Here is a 21,709-nt window from a genome sequence, read left to right on the forward strand (position 1 = left end):
TTTTTTTTTATTACATTCATTTCAATATATAATGAACAATTTTTCAAACTATAATAATTAGTGATATCAAATCAACAAAACTTCCCAGCGCATCGCGCGGGTAGACGTCTAGTTAAGTGTTAATTAAACATATTCTTATGGACATTGACATGCAAAAAAACAGTTAGTAAGAAGCAAAATCTTGGTTGAGAGAAAAATAAAATACTAATTAAAAAACATCACCATCATAACTTATTTCGCGTGAGTGAATGCGGTGTGGTAACATGTTCTATCCACGATATATGCACTACCTAGTTGCAGCAATGCAAGTGTAACTTCTTCTGGGTGGGGCAACAATCGTGAGGTGAAGAATGTCAAAGAAAGTTGCTTAGTGGAGGAGATTGTGCTTCCCAAATGTGCAACTCGAAAATATCTCTTCCCAAATGTGCAACTCCAAAATATTTCTATATATAGCTTATAATGTCCCTCTCCTACATAACATAACTCACAATAAGAGAGACATTTAAACTTGCTAGATATGGATAACAAGCCTCGTTCTAATTCCTATTTCCTCTTTCTATTGCTTATCCTACATTTTAACTTGGGTATATTTTAGAATCTACGTATTGACTCTGTTTCCTTTTTTTTTTGTGACCAATATTTAAAGACCTGTGGCAAAATTTATATATACATACTTATGCATTATCAAGTGAAAAACTTGCATGCAGCTAATTTCATGAGTTAATTTATATTATAGAGTTACCACCTTGGTTTTTTTTTTTAATGGGTGCAAGTGTATATCTTTATAATTTTGTAGGACTTGATCATTTCTTTTCAAGGTAGATGTTCGATATTTTCACTTAAACGCAAAGTAGGTTACCAAAACGCAAAGTAGGTTATCAAGCCAACACGAGATTCTTATCATTAGAAAATCATATATTTATCACAATCATGTGATCCGTCTAACCAGGAGCAGACAACTCACTTTCTGACTGATAAATTAAATCTAAAATACAAAGTCGAAACTTAATTTGATAGTTCATTTCATCTCTAATTTAATAGTCGTGTATTTTTATGTACAGGGAAAAGCCAGCTCCAGCTGAACTACTACTCCACCAGCTGCCCAAGAGCCGAAGAGATAATCAAGCAACAAGTCACTGAACTATATAATCAAGGAAGCACAGCCATTTCGTGGCTTCGAAATCTCTTCCATGATTGCATGGTCAATGTGAGTGTGTGTATTACATAATTACCACAACAGTTATATCGTTTCAAATTGAAAAAGCTAATAATGATACATATATATGCAGTCATGCGATGCATCGTTTCTTTTAGCAACGTGGCGTGGTGTGGTATCGGAGCAGACATCGGTAAGAAGTTTTGGGATGAGAAATTTGAAGTACGTGAACACCATCAAAGCTGCTGTTGAGAAAGAATGTCCCTTGACAGTATCATGTGCTGATATTGTCGCTCTTTCTGCTAGAGACGCCATTGCAATGGTATGTCTATGCCATCATATACACATGTTAGGAGTTGCCCGTCCCTAAAAGGATGCAAATAGCTCAGCCGAGCTGGGAATCCAAAATTTGGGGGTCCAATTTTTTTAATTTTTTTTTTTTTTACAGAATGCATGTAAAATAGTAATATATAATTAAATAACGCAAGAAGGTCCTTGTGAGCGTAGCTCAGTTGGTATGGGCACTGCATAGTATATGCAAAAGTCCGGGGTTAAAACCCCGGCCACCACCAAAAAAAAATAACGCGAGAAGCATATCATATCAGGTTTTCAAAAAAAAAAAACCCCTTTCATTTTTTCTGTTTTAAATTTTTTTTCCAACATGAGAGGGACTTGGTTTTGGCCTACTTTATATGTATATAAGGCTCATATGTCTTCAATACAATCTTTTTTACCTTCAATTCAATCCAACTCTCTTTAACCTATTGATATAAAATTGCAAAACTCTAACAACAAACATTATTATTATTCTCTCAGAAAAAATAAAAACATTATAAACTTTTTTGGCTAAATTATGTTTTTATTCCCTTAACTATTTAATTAGTATCGCTTTGGTTCCTTAATTAAAATTTGATTTATTTTGCTACCTTAACTTTCTCTCTGTTACACATTTTGGTCATTTCCGTTAGTTTTAATTCAAAAACGTTAGGGTTTCTTCATTTTCTTCTGGATTTTTTCTGGGATTTTTGTTGTTGAAGGTTGATGGAGATGATATGAAGATGAAGAAGAGGAGAAGAAGATGAAGAAACCCTAACGTTTTTGAATTAAAACTAACGTAAATGACCAAAATGTGTAACGGAGAGAAAGTTAAGATACCAAAATAAATCAAATTTTAATTAAGGAACCAAAGCGATACTAATTAAATAGTTAAATGACCAAAAATGCAATTTAGCCAACTTTTTTCCCATACTCGTATAAAATATTCATTTGAAGTTGTATTTTGATATTATTGATTAGAATATGGATCTTTTTTGTGTTAGTTACACCGAACCGAACCGCTCCGCATAAGTATATGTTAATGCATATTTTTTCCCTAAAAAAAATGTTAATACATATATTTATTCTTTTATTAGTATTATAGATTGCATTATTATGTTGCTAGTTGGTTTTTAATCTTATATATTTATGTATTAGTACTATATATATTTAAAAAATAATCGATAATTTTCATACTATAATTTTAATTTTTTACTATATTTTGCATCAAACCTATTATTTTACCGTGTTTGTCTAATATTAATATTAATAAAAAAAATTATATTCTTAAAAATAAAAGTAAATAAAAAAATATTTAATTTGCATTTTGGATATCCAAAATCGATCCAAATTAAACTGTCTATATTTGGATCGGATCGGTTCGGATTTTTTAGAATAGTTGTTCAAACCGAACCAAATTGCATGTGATTTTTATTTTGGATCAAATGACATTTTACCTCAAAACCGATCTAAACCACATCGCAAACACCTCTAATTTTTACAATGAAAGCAGGATCTCCAATTTCACAGGAAGTGCCGCCTTGCGCCGCCCTGCTTATAAGTCAAATGAATCTCCTTCTAATTAATAGATTAGTCTTTAGATTGGAGCGTCTAATATTGATCTTTATTTTCACATAGTTAAGGATTCTTTATTTTTCAAAGAATTAATTTAGAAATACTATGTTGATGTTAATGTTGGATTGTTTGTTGGTGCGTTTTGTATATTTAGTTAGGAATTCCAAACATTGAAATGAAGAGTGGAAGAAGGGATAGCAAAGAAAGCTATGTAAAGGTGGTGGAAGAATCCATTCCAAACCATAATGCCTCCATGTCCTTAGTGCTCACTCGTTTCCAAGCTATTGGTGTTGATGTTGAAGCCACGGTTGCTCTTTTAGGTATCAAACATTCTTCTTGGCTAATTGGTTTCTGTTACACATCAACTAAAAGCACTTCCAATTTACATAAACATTTTATTAATTGGTTACTTTGATTGAATCAGGAGCACACTCAGTGGGAAGAGTACACTGCATAAATATGGTCCACAGACTATACCCCATAGTGGACTCAACGTTAGACCCTACATATGTTGTTTACCTAAAACGTAGATGTCCAAAACCAAATCCAACTGCAAAAGCTGTCGAATATGTGAGGAATGATCTAAAAACTCCATTGATAATTGACAATAACTACTACAAAAACATTTTGCAACATAAGGGTCTTCTCACTGTGGATGAAGAACTAGCCACTGACCCAATAACATCACCTTATGTACAAAAAATGGCAGATGATAATGGTTACTTCAATGAGCAATTCTCAAGGGCTGTTCTTTTGTTATCAGAGAATAATCCTCTTATTGGAGATCAAGGTGAAATTAGAAAGGATTGTCGCTTCATTAATGCCAAATAGATATATAATTAGCCTACAATATAGCTTGTATTTGTATAATTAATTTACTCATTCTACTTAATGCCATAGAAATAATTTACTTATTCAACTTTAGTTTATCGAATTGTAGAGATGTTTGGATAATCCTCAAAATGAAGGAAACAAATTTCTTTCTAGATATATGTTGTAAAAGGAATGCTACTCTATACTGTATTAGTTGGTTTTGGCGTCTGTCTCAACCATCTTACTAAATAGAAATATCAATAGAAATTTCTAAATATCTTACTTATTAATTATTAGTGTTAACTCGTCAATCATTGTGATTAGGTTTAAATTATGTTGCTTGAAATATTCCGTAAATTTAGTGGTCGGATTGTCCATAAGACCTAATTTTATAGGTTTTTGACCAAATAAAGGTTTTCAACCATTTTGCCTAGAGAGATAGGTTCGAGCGTACCAGCACAAATATATATGGTGATCGCACACGGTCCACAAATTTATAGCCGGGGACAATCGAAATTTATCATCAGAAATTTATATAAACAAATTTAAAAAACTTCCTTAAAATTTGAACCAGATCAAGTAGTTTTGATGTGCTGACTGAACTTCGATTGCATGTAGTAATGAGTTTCCATCAACATGGAAAGTTATCTGGTGGGTTTCGTTAAACTCAAATCGAGATGCTTGTTCTTTTAAAAAGCTGTGAATTTTGAAGTTTCATTTTTAGTTTCTGCAGCTGCAGCCTCATTGTTTGTGATTCTGGCTTGCCTAAGGAATTTCTGCTATTGCATCAATGATTCATTTTTCCCAGCTTATGTTTGACAATGCTACTTGATCATCAGTAATGATAAGGATTTTACCAAAAAGCTCTTGTGATTATAACAAGGAGACAGGAGACACATGCATTCCTTTCTTCCATTTATATCATGTTTGAAAATGAAGGAACTTCTTCACTTTGTTAAAAGATCATTGTTTGATTGTACTGGAAGTCTCTTCCCATAAATTTGTTACTGTGATTTTTTATTTTTATTTTTAACTTTGAATACAGTCGTAATGAAGTGTGGTTGTCAATTGTCATTAATGAATTTGTTAGTTAAAAAAATATAGGTTAAAGTTCTACATCGTTTCTACCTCTTTCATTGTGGTTTGAAATTGCATCCAGAGCTTAAAATGATGCATAAACTAGAAGAATCCAATATGGCAGTCTAATCACAGACTTATTCTCCAACTATGAAGCACAGACACATTTAGGATTAACTGTGTCACGGTGTCGGACACGTGACAGTGTCTGACACTCCTATGACACTTATACGACACATGTCAAACAACTAAGACCGGTGTCGTAGATAAAATTATTTTTTCTTTACTTCGGCAATCCTAGAACTGGTATCTGGCACCTATATAACACTCGTACGAGCCGTGTCGGACAACTCAGGTAAATATCTGAAACATTATTTTTCTCTCTTGTTTCCACATACAGTAGATAAAGAGTTACATATGTTCCTTCAAAAAAAGAGTTACATATGTTTTGGGCCAAATACCTCCGTGGGTCTTTTAAGTTTCACATTTGTTTCAGATAGGTCCTTTAAGTTTATAAGGTTTTAGATAGGTACTTTAAGTTTCGAGTTTGTTTCGGATAGGTCCTTTAAGTTTCTAAGGTTTCAGATAGGTCCTTTAAGTTTCGAGTTTGTTTCAGATAGGTCCTTTCTATCAAATCAACTTTGACTTAACAGAGGTTGATAGAAAGGACCTATCTGAAACAAACTCAAAACTTAAAGGATCTATATGAAACCTTAGAAATTAAAGGACCTATCCGAAACAAACTTCAAACTTAAAGGACCTATATGAAACCTTAGAAACTTAAAGGATCTATCGGAAACAAACATGAAACTTAAAGGACCCGGGGAGGTATTTGACCTATGTTTTGAGAAATGTTGATCAATTTGGAGGGTTATAGACATTAAAGTTGATTATAATATTTTTAACTTTTTTTATAGTAGATGAATAAATAAAGGTCAAATATACTATGATATCTTGTTTTAAAACATTTTATAATGAAATAAGTTGCTCAAGTTAGATGTTTATGTACGTATTTTAATTTTCATTTTAGACTGTTTATAGATAAATTAACATATATGTAGTGGTGTCGATGTCCTATATTTTTTTACATTTGCGAAATCAACGTATTCGTGTTAGTGCCAGTGTCGTGTCACGTGTCTGTGTTGTAGTCTATGCTTCATAGTCCTCCAATATAGTTCCAGTCATAGTGATTTTGGGCCTTAAAAATGAAATTGTGCCATATATTCAAACCATCATTTAATTTTTGAAGTTGTTTTATAAAGCTCCTTTGTTACAAACAAGGTTTAACTACCATCAGATACTTTTTGTAGTTGGTAAGTAGAAGATTTTATGTATGAATATAATTATAATTAACTCCACAAATAACAATGAGGAAGACATGGTACTCCAATTTGTGAGGCTAGTATTCCCCTAACACCTTCTACTTATTACTTATTGTTTCTTTTATTTATATAGCCAACAATATAATAGTGGGAAATTACCTTGAATTGTTTGACAAGAATGAAGGTGAGAAAAACACAAGAAGGGGGGTTGAATTGTGTTTTGAAAAATTCTTCGTTTCTCCTAAACTGAGCCCACTGGTCAGAAGCTAAGTGAGACAGCTTCTAAAGTGATAATCAGAATCTGAACGCAGCGGATAAAAACAGAGAGAGAGAAGAAGAAAGACACAAAGCAATTATACAGGTTCCTTCCACAAACTGGAAGTAGTCCTGTCCCCCTTGCACTTCCAAGGAGAGTTCACTAAAATGTAATATCTGATTACAATTGTTCAAGCACACAGCAAGAGACTTCATTTGCTCAAGCACACTTTGCAAGAGTCTTCCTATGCTCAAGAACACAATCAAGAGACTTCTATGCTCAAGCACAACTGCAAGAGACTTCTAAACAAACAAGATTACAAAGAAAAATGTTTGAGGTTGAACACTTGATATACAATTAGAGGTGCTCACAATAGAAATCAGATAAGACTCTAAGACTTAAGAATTTCTAGGGTATGACTTGAGAAACAGAAATTCTAAGTGAATGCAAAACAATTTCAGCAGAGGTTTGGCACTTGTAAAAATGTTGAGAGTCTTTCGTTCAGCATTACCAAATCTCTAAGACTTCACTCCTTTATATAGAGGTGTGAAAGAGACGTTGTGAAATTGTCAGCACATCAAAAGAGTCGTTGTTGAAGCTTGATCTTTCACCGATGATCTTTTGCCTGATTTGGTTGTTGTCCTACGAAGAACCAATTTCAAATTCATTCCAGTTGAGAGGGAACAATTATGCAGGCTTGGTTGTACATTCAGAGCTGTTATTTTGTCTTGTAGCAGAGACACAAAACAGAGTAGTGGAGAAGGTGGTTGTACAGTTCGTACAAAGTACAAATGTCAACGCTTTTGTTCCTTTTGCAAGCAAATGCCTTCAAACACTTTTGAAATGACCGTTGCAAAGTTCCACTAGTCTTCTGCTATCTTTAGATGAATTTCGATCCATGAAACAACTCTTGAATCCTTGAATTTTGCAAATTCAGTTGATCTTCAGCTTCTGGTGAAAACAGCTTCTGATGAGGCAGCTTCTGACGAAGCAGCTTCTGATGACGTTGTACTTCAGGACCTCTAGTCTTCAGGAGCACTAGTCTTCAGGAGCTTCAAGTCTTCAGGAGCTCTCTAGTCTTCAGGAGCGCTTTGCCTTCAGGAGCGCTTTGCCTTCAGGAGCTTCTAAGCTTCAATTCCATTGATTCCTTTGCTCTTTATTTGCTCAATCAGAACCTTTGTATGATATAAATTTTTGTCTATGGTCCTGTACACTTGAACAAATATTAACAATTCCAATTGTCAATTTTTAATACCTTGTTATCATCAAAACTCTAAAAGTTCATTGTTAAACACATTTTGTTCCAACAAAGAATGTATGGCCAGAAACGTCTCTTTAACTTAACCTATTTCTGTAGTTGTATTTTAATTTGGTCTACTTGCCTAAGACAAAGGACTTCAAAATGTTCCAATCCAACTCCTAATTTAAGTTTTAATTAATTTATCCTATTCTATTTATCAATTATTGAATCCAATTTCATTGAATGCCCAAAATTTTGATAGTCAAAATTATATGTTCTCTAATAATTAATTGAAAAAAAATGGTCTCTAATAATTCAAAGTAAGTCTATATAATATTCATTAAAACTTATCAATATGATATATATAATGTTCTCTGATCCAAAAAAGGGATCTGATTATATATATTTATTTTATTTTTTGGTCAAGTTGTTCATTAAATTATTTATTTGTGCATTATTTCCCTCGGCAGATTATTATTAAATTATTCATTTTAGGATTTAGCCAGCACCAACCGATCCCCAAAAGTCCAAGATAGATGCAATTTTTTAATCATGCTTATAACTTCTTGAACCTTTTTTTTTTGAGCAAAAAATTATGGATAAGATCTCTTGCCAAATAATGTAATATACAGGGGGTTGCTAACTTACACCCATCTAAAAACATCAAGGTGTAAGTTAGCAAGCTACACCCACCTAAAAATTATTAAGGTGTAAGTTAGCAACCTACACCCACTTGATTATTTACACTCATTTTTATAAGTATTATTAAAGTGCAAGTTAGCAACCTTCACTAATTTACACCCACTTTCATCATTCCAAATATTGTTTCCTTAAAAGTTTGTCTTTATTACATGTTTTGTACCTTAAGCATGTCATTGTCTTTTTTGTTTCTTTTTTTAAGGATCTTTTTAAGCTAGTTACAAAATTGCCCTTCTATTTAAAATTAAATAGAATATAAACAAAATGGTGTTTTAGTAAATTATAAGTGGATGCAGCTTGTTAGCTTGCACCTCAGTGTTTTTAGGTGGGTGTTATATATATAGACACAAAGAGAGACACACAAATTGAATAACACATAATATAGATCATAATTTATTTTGAAGATGTCACAAGGTATCCCTACTGCTTATATCATTTATGCTCGTGTGAGACAAAAAAATTATTGGCAGCTGGATATTTGTTTGCTTTTTTTTTTTTTTTGCCTGATTAAAAGAATTTGTTTATAGGTAGGAGGAGGTACAAAAATCATTAATACTAATATTTCCGTAATTAAATTTTCTTCTTCATTTTCCTAACTCACCTATCAATTTCTTTTGGTACAAACTCACCTATCAATTTAATTATATCTTAATCAAACATTACCATCATAATTTACTTCACACTAGTTAATAGTTAATGTGATACGGTAACATGTTCTATCCATAACCAAAATTAATTCATAATATAAACACTAGCTAACTGCTAGCTGCATGTGTAGCTTCTGTGTTGGCCCACGAGCATGGGGTGAAGAATGTCAAATAAAGTTGCGTAGTGGTAGAGAGTAGCTTTTGTTATACTCTTGCCATCACATTAATTAATTAAGCTAATTATTTGAGTGTTGCACTCCAAAACTTATCTATTTAAAGCTTCTAAATTCCATCTTCCATAACTCACAAGAGAGAAGAGACATTTAAACTTGCAAAATATGGCCACCAAGCCTCGATCTAATTTCTGTTTCCTCTTTCTATTGCTTCTCCTACATTTTTATTTGGGTACATTTAGCATATACTTAACTTTGTTTCCTCATTTTTGTGTGACCAATATTTATTTATTTTTGGTGAGCCTGTGACCAATATTTAAGACCTATATATATTAGTATGCATTATCAAGTGAAAAACATGCATGCAACTTTCATGTGTTTCACTCGAAATAGTTATTAATCTGTGACCATTTTAATTTTAATTTTGTTGAGATTGCACCATTAATCTCCTCTCTAATTAATAATGCCATGTATTTTTTGCATAGGAAAAAGCCAGCTACAAATGAACTACTACTCCAAAAGCTGCCCAAAAGCAGAAGAGATCATCAAACAAAAAGTCATTGAACTGTATAACGAGCATGGAAACACGGCGGTTTCGTGGGTTAGAAATCTCTTCCATGATTGCATAGTCAAGGTGAGTGTAAATGTAATCGCAGCAGAGTTATCATTTTTGGATTAAAGAAGCAATTGATAATGATATATATGTGGGTTTCCACGCAGTCATGCGACGCATCCCTGCTTTTAGAGTCGGTAGGCGATGTAGTATCGGAGCAGACATCAGAGAGAAGTTCCGGGATGCGAAACTTCAAGTATGTGAAAACCATCAAAGCTGCTGTTGAGAAAGAATGTCCCTTGACAGTATCATGTGCCGACATTGTTGCTCTTTCCGCTAGAGATGGAATTGCCATGGTATGTTAAGAGTCGCACATTAGAAATCTCACATTAAAAGTGAGACTTAAAATTCTAAAGATTCTTCTATCTTATAGAACATTGTAAATATTGGGTGTGAATTTTTATGTTGGTGCATTTGTATAGTTGGGAGGTCCAAAATTTGAAATGAAGACAGGACGAAGGGATGGCAAAGAAAGCCATGTAACAATGGTAGAAGAATTCATTCCAAACCATAATGACTCTATATCCTTAGTGCTTTCTCGTTTTCAAGCTATTGGTGTTGACGTTGAAGCCACTGTTGCTCTGTTAGGTACTACTGTGCATTCTAACATTTACTTTTTTTGGTCAATACATTCTAACATTGACTTCAAAAGTCAAACATAAACATAATTAATCGGTCACTTTGATTCAATCAGGAGGACACTCAGTGGGAAGGGTACATTGCATGAATTTGGTCCAGAGGCTATACCCCACAGTGGACCCAAAGCTAGACCCCACATATGCTGCCTATCTAAAACTTAGATGCCCAACACCAAATCCAGATCCAAATGCTGTTCTATATGCAAGAAATGATAGAAAAACGCCAATGATAATCGACAACAACTACTACAAGAACATTTTGGAACACAAGGGCCTACTCACTGTGGATGAAGAACTAGCTACTGATCCAAGAACATCACCTTATGTGAAAAAGATGGCAGCTGATAATGGATACTTCAATGAACAATTCTCAAGGGCTGTTCAATTGTTATCAGAGAATAATCCTCTTACCGGAGATCAAGGTGAAATTAGAAAGGATTGTCGTTACGTTAATGCCAATTAGTTATATGATTATTTGGCTATAGTATTATTATTTGTATTTGCATTGCATAGAATAATTAATAATGCCATCGGGCTTAGACTTTTATGCTTGTACATAGTTGTTCACACAGATATGTTACTTGATCAACCGACAAAGGCAATAGAAAATAATTCACCTTTGAAGTTTGTGAGTGTATTATCAAGTTGTATCATGCATGTTGATTGACTTGCAATATAGTATTTGATGTAATATAAATATATAAGTATATGTCAATAAAAATTGAAATAATGTTTGGTGATTGCATGATCAACTTTTTTACTTCTTTTTCCAATTTTAGAGTAAGTTGTGTTAAACATCAAGTGAATAATATGACTCGTTTCCTTGAAAAGGAAGTACTATCCATAGTTAATTTGTGTTTACTTTATCATGTTCCCACTTTGTATTGAAATTTTGATTATTAATGAAATGCATTGAATTCATTTGTTAAAGAAAATTAATAATGTGCAAGATCCAATCTAAACCATACTTAATTTGGAACATGTCATAATTTTCTCAAAAATCAATCCAAAGCTATGTAGCACAGACACTCCTCGGATTTGGCGTGTCCTGATATCAGACTGTCGTGTCCGACAGTGACACATATAATCACACTGAATTATGTGATTTTCTTAGATTATTAGCGGTGTCAGCGTATCAGTGTCCGTATCCGTGCTTCATAGATCCAAAGCAAGCTTAAGTGCATGATCAAGAGATTGTTGTTTAGTGCAGAAAATACAATCTATGAATTCACTCTCATGAATTAAGGAATGGTTGGTTGATTATGATGATAGTAAGACAAACAAATTTACCTATGCAGACAATTGAACAATGCTTGCCTAAGCAGTTGGAAATATAATGATTGAAAGGAAGGATGGGAAGTATTTTGTGATCTAATCAAATTGTCTGTTCTAAACATGAAAATAAATCTATTGAGTATGAGACAACTTTGAAAAAAGTTTTCACTATGCAAATGCAGCTTGAACACAAGAGATATTTGATTTGAGTCATAGAAGAATTTTGAAGGCCCCTTGCTTAGCATGTGACCTTTGAGGTCCAGATTCATGTTGGTGAAGCAGATGCTTATCTGCATAAGTGTTACAAGTTGAATCTCGGAATTTGTATTTAGATTTTGTCGGCAAAGTTTCAAGAGTTTAAGCCAATTGAAGTCAAAGGGTATGGTGAATGGACTCTCTTCAATTTAAATTCCAAAGGTGTATGAAAGTTGTTTGATGAGTAAAATGCTTAGGAATTCCATTAGTTCCTATGTTCCTATGAGGGCCAAGGGAGTGCTAGGAGCTGTTCGTTATAATGTATGCGGACCACTTGAGGTGCCGTCACTTGGTGGAAATAAATACTTTAATCCTTTATAGATGAATTCTGTAGAATGTTGTGGATTTATCTCAATCTTTAGAAGGCTCAAATTTGCTGTCATAGGAACTGTTAATTTTGAAGATGCCTTGAAGAGCTGAAAGTAATTGAAAGGAATCAAGGAGGGAGTTGGTTGAGCTGTCAGCTAAGAAGCATCCATTTGTTGTTAAATGGGTGTTTAAGGTGAAATTTAGATTAAATGGATCAATGGCTAAGTAGAAACCAAAACTAGTGGCAAAAAGCTATCTACAAATGGCTGGTTAATTTGGACTGCTAAGAGGTTTCTGCATCAGTGGCAAAGCTTGAGACAGTGAGATTGGTAGTAGCACTTACAAACTGAAATGGATGGAAGCTATTCCAACTTCACATCAAATCCACTTTCTTGAATGCATCACTTGAAGAGGAGGTCTACGTAACCTAGCCATTTGCATTTGAGGTGAAATAAAAAGGTTTGGAAGCTCAATAAGGCCTTTTATGGAGTCATGCTTGGAACAACTGAATATAAACTCATTTTTGGTGCACTTGAGATTCTCTAAGTGTTATGTAGAACATGTAATTTACATCAAGAACAAGGGAAGAGAGATACTAAAATGATGTTCGTATTCTTGTATGTTGATGATTACTTTCTCAGCACAAGCAGTGATGGAGAGGTTGAAGAATTCAAAGAGAGTATGAAATCATAATATGGTGCACTTTAGATTAATGCATCAAAAAACTTGAAACATATAATCTTGACATGAAATCTCAAGATTTATAAAATATTCTAAGCACTTATGTTTCAAATACTTGAAGTCTAAGGTAGATTAGAAGTCTAAGTTGTATATATTGTATCTTAGAAACCTTGAATTAAGGAGGTGTGTTGTTAGAGTAATTCAAGTTCTGCTATTATTGTCAGTGACTATTAGTGTGTTAGTTAGTTAGTTAATTAGTTGCAATAGGCCAATCAATCTTTAACATCATGAAAGTGTCGCAATTTGTGAATGTATACTCAATTTACGTACCAAAAGTTCAACCAAGTGATTCAATCTAATTTTTTTAAGCATTAACATATGCAGATTCTTCTTCGAAGTAAAGGTAAACCATACAATCAAAAAACAGTTATAGGCAAACCATGAAATAATATCCCAACTCTCTATTCATTATATATACTATCTCTCGAAAGGAATTATATCTTTGTAAGAGTACCAAGTAGTAGTCCATTTAACTTTAGAAGCTTCCTCTCATCCATGGACTTTCTTAACCTGCAGTGGAGAATTAAATTTAAATCAATAATATAATACTACAATTATATAACTTTAATTTATTGATTTTTTTTTATATATCAAAGATTAATTACACATAAATAAAACGCAAGCAGACAACAAGCTGCGCTGCTAGGCCTTTTTGGATGGAAAAACCAATTCTCGTAAACACAATATTCATGGACCTAGGAGACATGACATTGTTGTGCATGACAATTTGTACTCTATGTAGAAGGTCAACGGCCTCTCGTGCTAGAAAGTCAAAAGTGTCAAAAATAAATGGTATAAAAGCATGTTAATCATCATAACACGCTTTCTCATGTTTGGCCACTTTCCTTAACGCAACTTTTAAGATTGTATGATTTATCGTAAAAGTTCTTATCCCTAATCTCACAAGTGATGAAACTCAGTCAATGGTTACAACTCAGTCAATGGTTACTTGAGAACCCAATTAAATTTTTATCTATATAATACTACTACAGTAATAACTAAATAGCCTGAAAACTAATTTGATCCTGTCTTTTTTGTTAGGTTTCTCTCTGATATCATCCTACATGAAATAATCATTTTTAATGCACAATATTCGTCACAAGTGGAGAACTAGTCCCTTCAACTAGATTCAATCCGCATTAATGTTAGCTATGTCTATAAATGTGTTTTTCCTAATTCAAACTCCCTCATTCTCTCTGCATTTAACCATTATCAAGCAATTTTAAGTCTGCAATATCCAACACACTAGACTTTAATCTCTCTCTTTTTGACAAAATTTGCACTAAATGTACGAACTGCAGTTAAACTCAAGAACAATTGTTATCTAATTTAATTATCCTTTAATTACAATTTGATCATACTGCATTATAATTAATTGAACCAGCAGAATATTTATCCAAAAGTGTCAAAAATACCAAATATTCTATTCCCTAGTTCCTTTTCATGTAGGTAATTTAGTGTTCGAGGCATGAGTAATTTAGTGTGCGACCATGCACTCATGCCTCGAACAAAATTACCGCCTAGTAACATAGAAGAAATAAAAAGACAAATATACTACTACCATGAAGTCTAGCAAAAGAGATCAGTCTCCCACAACATAACAAACAAACAAATGTTCAATCTAAACCGTGAGAGGTGTATATATTTAGTGTTTGATCATGCCTCGAACAAAATTATTGTCTAATAACATAGAAGGGAAAAAAAGACTAGTATACTTGCCTTATTTGTTGCCAAAGTAGCACTACTAACACCCATTTTACCCAAAGCTTTCTCTGTTTTGACTAAGTTTTTCCTTGGAATTGAATGATATTTATGATGAGGAGGAGGAACCGATGAGTGTGTCTCAGGGCCTTTATAATCAATTTCATATACCTCTGAAGGCAATATTGCATCTGATTCTCCTGTAATATACAATTAATTAATTAATTAAACTAGAATTAATTAGTAGCACCAACAAAATTATACAACTTACTCTATTATGACTTCCTAACATTATAAGTTTAAACTTTATCAAAAGATATATATATATTATAATGAAGCATATAGTATAAAAGAGAGAAAGCATGTGATGTTATGTTAAACAAACCTCTAGAGATGTGAGGGAGAACAAGGAAGAGAAAGAGAAAGAAGCATGTTGTGAAGGTAGACCTATGCTCCATATTTGGTATGCTCCAAAATTTCTTTAGGCTTTTAAATCAGAAGTATATATGTGTATAAAGCCAAACTTAGGATCGTTTATATGGTGGAAAAATTAATTATTAGATGTAGTGGGTGGGGATCCTATGTGTGTGGGGGGGTTCGTTCAGGCAAGAACCACAGCTAAGGCTGGCTCATTCAACCAATGTCTCTAATCTGTAATTTTGTTTCAGCTTTTTTTCATAAGATTTTCAGCAATATATATCAAAATCATTTTCATCCACACAGCAATTATAAGTTGCCAGATACTGGTGGGGTGTGGATGTGTCGGTTTGGGATATCAATCAATGCTCCTATATCAAACCCAACTTTTAACGGTTTTTTCTACGTTACCCCTTAATGAATTGAGGATGATTTACCCCTATCAAAGAAATATTTCATCTTTTTCCCTACTATCAAATATCATTTTTATCCACAGAAAATTAAATTTTTTCATCTATTTCGTTGAACATGTGATTTTCATCCATGTTGTTTCATAATCGGATCTTACTTGTCATTGGGGGTAAATTACCTACAATTCATCAAAAGGTAATGTAGGCCTCATAATTTTAGTTTTTTCTTACAATTAGTTAATATTTTTATCTCAAAAACGTTAAACTTCCTTATCTCTGTCATTTAACATGTAATCTTTATCTTCTTCATTCTAGAATTGAACCATACTTGTCATTAAGGGTAAATTATCTCCAATTTAACAAGGGGTAATGTAGGTTTCACCATGTATTTACTTTTAGGACATTATCATAAAAATAACATTTCATGTTCGGTCATATTTGTTTCAATTTTGAATTTATTGATCAAAAGTTCGATCTTTAATTTTTGCATGCGAATGAAAAAAAATTAGTTGAAGAGAGAGAATATCAACCCTAGTTATCCAACATATTATTCGATAGATATTAGTCACCCTTAAACAAGGTTATTTCAAACTTATAATATATATGTTTATTTTATTAAAAAAAGTTTGAATATGCTAAATTGGATTTGGTCAACAAATTTAGTAAGGGAAAAAGAGATGACATGAAATGAAATGTGGTTGAGACAAGTCCATGTGTGTATAAATAATTGAAATCTGTCATGACATGGACAAGGGGTAGTGTTTACTCTGCACACACTAACAGTCCTACATGTGTTGACACCTGTAAAGGGACACCAAACACAACACGAACATTGACAAACTAACACCGATAATAATTTGAGAAAATCACATAATTCATTGTAATTATCGTATTATATCGGATACAACATGTGTAATTGTATTGAGACGTTGCCACTTCACCAAACATGTGCCAAAAAGATTATTTTCACCGCTGATTTCCTTTTATAGCTTATTCTTTGCAAATTAATATAACCGAAATTATTCACTCTGAAATTTACATGACTGCAGTTAGTTGGAAGATATGTCAAAAGTAGACCTAAACTGTATGAGCACAGGAATGTTTGGACAATTATGCTAACTTTTGTATTTACCATTTTGTATTTACCTATTATACTATGCATTTACAATATACCTTGGCCTCTTGAACCTGAAAAGACCCGCATGCAGATGAATTTTATGTTGAATGAGAAAGTACAAATACATCTATTTCTTAGACCATAATGGCACCTCAACAGACCTCAGAAAAACCACATGCATTGGTGCGAAGGTTGTAGGGCCGTTAGGTCCAAGTACAATTGAATCCAGATCTAATGGGGTTGCATCTATTAGGAATCAATGAAATGAAACCATAGCATGTAAGCTCAATTTGGGGTGTACATTGTCAATAAATCAAACTGAATTGGATTGCTTATGTCCTTAAAAACTAGTTTTAGACCGGTTTATTTTTGAGAATTTCTTTTCCCAACTTTTTATCCTCTGGTCTGCTCTTCAAATTTCTCATCTTACACCTTTTAAATTATATAATCCGAGGCATTTTCATATAGATTATATAATTTGAATCTCTTAAAAACTCTTAAAACACATGTAAATTACAGTGGTTCCTCCAATTCTTATTTCAAAACAGTTCAAAAATATGATCTGGAAAAAAAAATTTAACAGTTCCAGTTTTATAATGTTAAATGTGTCAATCGCTCGTCAAACCAAATTTTAACAACACTTGTAGTCTTTATGTTGACACATTTCGGACTATGTAATCTGAATGCGTAAAATACATGTTCTATTTATAGAATTTTAAATGCGTCAGCATACAGATCCTAAGTATTTGTGACAGATAACATCCCCCGGGGGGCAATACACCCAGGCCCGGCCCTTGGGGGGTGCAAACAACTCAATGGAACTGGGTCTCCCCAAGGTATGAGACTCTAGAAAAAATATTGCCCAGTAAACAAGTAATAAATATATGGCGCGTGATTTATATTTCAGTATTATTGCAGCAACTTAGTGGTACAAATGCAAGCTTGCATTGTTTGGGTCTTTGGGTTCAACACTCATCACCCATAATTTAATTTATGTTTTTTTTCTTCCTTTTTATGTTTTTTTCCTTCCTTTTTTCCTTCTTTTCCTTTTTGCTTCTTTAATTAATATTTTTAGTATGAGAGGACTTTGATTTATTAAGGGCCTATTTTTACATGAGAACCGAGCCTCCGATTACACAGGAATGGCCCTGAATACACCACTTGTCACTACGCCTCAACGGTGATCAGCTCTAAATGTTGCCAGACTGGACCCCCTATTGTACTTGGTTATTAGCCTGTATTCTAATTGTAGCTTGCTAGAATCATGGATTTTTGGCTCAGATGCGAATGACCATATTTGTTCTTCCTTTAACTAGTTTAGAACTTATCATAGTTTAGACTACCTAATGACAATTGTGTCACTGCATAATTTACGGGCACCATAAATCTTTCACAGTCTTAGCTTGTAAATGTAACAGCCCGATTTTTCGGTAGATTTAATTTGATTATTTTTATGTGTGTTTGCATGTGCTCTTATGTGATTAATTGCCTCTGTGTGTATTTTTGGTCGGAAGTTGTAGAATTCGGTGTTAGACGGGTATTTTAGTCATTTTGGACTCAGGGGTATTTTGGTCATTTTGTGAATAGGGATAATTTAGTAATTTTGACGAGGATTATTTTTAGTGCTTAGTGAGAGCCGTTATTATTTTACTAAGTACTAGGGAGTTGTAGTGAATTGTTTTATAACCGGTAAATGACCGTTATTATTATATTTTATCATTAAGTGGGTAGAAACATTTCGAATTAGATTAATAAATGGGTTAGGCCCATTAAGGCATTGTGAGTTGAGCCCAATTATGTAGAGTCTATATAAACTTTAGTGTTTAGAGAAAATAGGGTTTACATAATCATTTTCACAATTTTGAGAGAAGAGGTAGAGAGAGAGAGAGAGAGAGAGAGAGAGAGAGAGAGAGAGAGAGAGAGAGAGAGAGAGAGAGAGAGAGAGAGAGAGAGAGAGAGAGAGAGAGAGAGAGAGAGAGAAGATAAGGGTTTGAAGAAGGAAAGCTATAGAGAGCTAGAGGAAGGTAGAGCTTCAAGGATTAGAGCTAAAGTGAAACACTAGTTTGAGTTTGTGAAGAATTAAGGTAAGGGGGTTAGACTTTAATCATAATCTTGTAGTTTAATTTCTACCCTAATTCTTTGCCTAATTGCTTATTGTGGTTAAGTGATTAATTTGATTTTAGTTGTAGAAATTCGTGCTTAATTTTGATGATAAGATTATATACATGAATTGAATGATAATTGTGTTGTGGTTGTTGGATTTGTATGTCAAAAATGGGTATATATGAACATGATGTGTTTTTGTGTGAAATTGATGATGGATGAAGTTGTAGTTGTGGAATTGTGAATGAATTCATGTTCAAATGTTGTTGTTGTTATCTTAACATATGTTGTTGTTGAATTGATGCAATGGGTATCATTGAAATGATGAATTATTGACGAGTTTGTTGTTGTTGTTGAAAGTTGTGAGAGTTTTGTGAATTGGTGAATTATTGATAAATTGAAGTTGTAATCTCAAAAATTGTGTATGTTTGAGTGTTTTGAATTGTATATGACCTGTAAACATCTTTTGGGTTGAGTTTTGGGGTTTGGAATGATCAAAATTGGGATTTTGGGTGAAAAAGGGTTGGAACCCGTAACTGAATTTTTGACAGACTGAAGCAGGACGCTTAAGCCTGCTCACCACGCTTAAGCGAGCAGCAAGCGTGCTGCCAACGAGCAAGCCCATAAGTTTCTGGAACTTGCACGCTTAAGCGAGCAGGCCACGCTTAAGCGTGCTCCCTCCTGTACAGCAAAATTTGATTTTTCGTTTCGTGCACTTGGGGACCAATCCGGGCGTACTAAAATGTTTCTTTTGACTTGTTTACCCTCTGTTTATACACTTAAACCTACAGGAACATCAGGTGAATCGAATTGGACTTGAATTTGTGAATTGAACTTAACTTTTGAAAAATGGTCCAAGAATGTCGATTTTTTCGAAACTCGTTTTCTCCGGAAAATGGAGTGGGGTTAAGGTTGTATAATGTTTATATGGTTTCTAAAAATGGTTGTGATTGGTTTCATCAAGTCTTAACTTGTTTTGCTTTGAAAATGGGATTTTCTTGAAAAGTGATAAAGAGATATGAACTTTGTGATTCTCATGAATTCGTCGTGTTTAGCCGGTGAAACATAATTGTATACTCTACTGCACTTATATGTAGCCTAGAAGTATACTTAGTTGAGGCATTAGATCTTGTTTACTTGGTTTTGGTTCAATAGCTTCAATTATTTTGAAAATGGGATAACGATAGACGAACTTGGTTGAAAATGGTTCCTTTGAGCCGAATACTCTATAAATCCTTCGTGAATAGTTTTATATGATTAATTGAGGATATGTGGATGATTGTTGATGGTTGAATATGATGTTTATCATAAAAGTGTTGTATTGTTCCACTTACTTGGCCTATGAGAAGTATATGGAATTGTTGAGATATATTGTGTAGTTGGTGCTGATGTATGTTGATCCATGTCGATGACTCTTATTTGAATTGTGAATTGTTGAATGTGTGAACATGAATACTTGATAATGCAAATGTTGTTGAGCTAGTCAATGTAATCGGAGGTGTACTTTTACATTGTCGTTGGTAGTTGTTATGTTGAAGTTGTGCATTATTGGGTCGTTGTTGTATGTCCATGCATCATAATCATATTGAGTCATATGTTGAAATGTAAAAGGAGGTGTACTTTTACATAGTTGGTTGTAAAAGGAGGTGTACTCTTACATAGATGTGCGGTTCGCATCTAATGGTTGTTGTTATGGTACCACATGCATATATGTGTCGAGTATAGGAGCATTGCATATTGAAATGAAATCTTGTTGTGGTAGGTGAATGATGTTTGTTGGTGATGATTGTGTTGATGAGCTCATGTTTGAGATACTTGGATTGGTTGTATATATGGGAGTTAATTGTTCATGCAAACTATTTGAGAATTGAATTGATTTTTGCATGCCAGTTAATATTTATTGATTATGATTAATGTAAAGCTTACCCCCAGTGGTTTGACCGCCTACCTGTCTGTATGGATGGGTAGACGTTGTGCGGGATTAGTTGGCTTTCGGTGAGTTGCTTGATGCTTTGCTTGGATAGCGGGAGCTAATCTCCGTTGTCGGTTGTTGAGTCTTAGTTTTAGGCTCTGATTAGGTGTCAATTGTCTTTGGATTTATGTACTTATTTATGTTGAGGAGTTTTATCCATTTGTCGGATTTTGGAGATTTCATTTATGAATTGATGTTGTTTTATGACATGTAAATTTTGGTGATGTATGAATTGTATCCGCTGCGACTGTTGAGAATTTTTATATGCATGTCTGTTGGATTTTGTTGAGACGTAGCGTCTATTTCTTGAATATTTGCTATATTCGTGTGTTTTATCGCTTTAATAGAAATAGGGCGTTATAGTAAATCTTTTGTTTTTGCCAAATTTTTCCCTAAATTTGATTTCAGTTTTCCAGTTATGTAATCATTCTAATTGCACTATTGAATTCTTTGATTCACAATGTGTAATATAGGATTCCAAATCCAAGATGATGATTGGTTTTGCTGAGCAAGTGAATGGATTGTACAAAAGTCTTTGTTGACCATATCTTACCATCCCCACAAGAGTTGCACAACAATTTTGAAGATGTATGAATCGTCAATGGTGACCATTACATTATAACTGCCTCCGATGAAAAGGTAAGAAATAAAACAGAAGAAGGAAAAAAAGAGGAGAATTGCAATAAAAATATAGAGAAAATGCAAGGCTATTTATAGTCACAAAACCATCTATATTTGTAACTATAGTCAAAGAAAACGTGTAAAATTAACAAAATCTCCCAAAAAAATGCATTAGACACACCACAGACCGCTCAAACATTGGTTGTAACGCCATCATCCAAATTCTAGAATATTTTGGATTATTTAATCTGAATGCATGTCTGG

General features: G+C 33.4%; 3 protein-coding genes across 3 annotated transcripts; 2 read left to right on the top strand and 1 right to left on the bottom strand.

Moving 5' to 3' along the window:
* The first annotated feature begins 396 nt into the window (after nt 1–396).
* Nucleotides 397–4,134, top strand: LOC146956080 (peroxidase 21-like). Its single transcript, XM_085726385.1, has 5 exons — nt 397–584; nt 1,062–1,207; nt 1,290–1,478; nt 3,201–3,366; nt 3,471–4,134. Exons 1-5 carry the CDS (start codon nt 518–520, stop codon nt 3,875–3,877), a joined length of 975 nt encoding a protein of 324 aa, XP_085582511.1. The 5' UTR covers nt 397–517; the 3' UTR covers nt 3,878–4,134.
* Nucleotides 4,135–9,400: 5,266 nt separating this feature from the next.
* Nucleotides 9,401–11,269, top strand: LOC146956081 (peroxidase 21-like). The gene is made up of 5 exons (XM_085726395.1): nt 9,401–9,505; nt 9,759–9,907; nt 9,994–10,182; nt 10,309–10,474; nt 10,581–11,269. Exons 1-5 carry the CDS (start codon nt 9,439–9,441, stop codon nt 10,985–10,987), a joined length of 978 nt encoding a protein of 325 aa, XP_085582521.1. The 5' UTR covers nt 9,401–9,438; the 3' UTR covers nt 10,988–11,269.
* A 2,069-nt stretch (nt 11,270–13,338) lies between these two features.
* On the bottom strand, nt 13,339–15,574 carry LOC146956082 (uncharacterized). Its single transcript, XM_085726401.1, has 3 exons — nt 15,191–15,574; nt 14,824–15,005; nt 13,339–13,614 (listed from the first exon to the last, which is right to left on the bottom strand). Exons 1-3 carry the CDS (start codon nt 15,261–15,263, stop codon nt 13,594–13,596), a joined length of 276 nt encoding a protein of 91 aa, XP_085582527.1. The 5' UTR covers nt 15,264–15,574; the 3' UTR covers nt 13,339–13,593.
* Nucleotides 15,575–21,709: the final 6,135 nt, after the last annotated feature.

Source organism: Medicago sativa, chromosome 1 (assembly GCF_051527215.1).
Source record: "Medicago sativa cultivar Bolivia chromosome 1, Bolivia_mono, whole genome shotgun sequence".
NCBI classification, from domain to species: domain Eukaryota; kingdom Viridiplantae; phylum Streptophyta; class Magnoliopsida; order Fabales; family Fabaceae; genus Medicago; species Medicago sativa.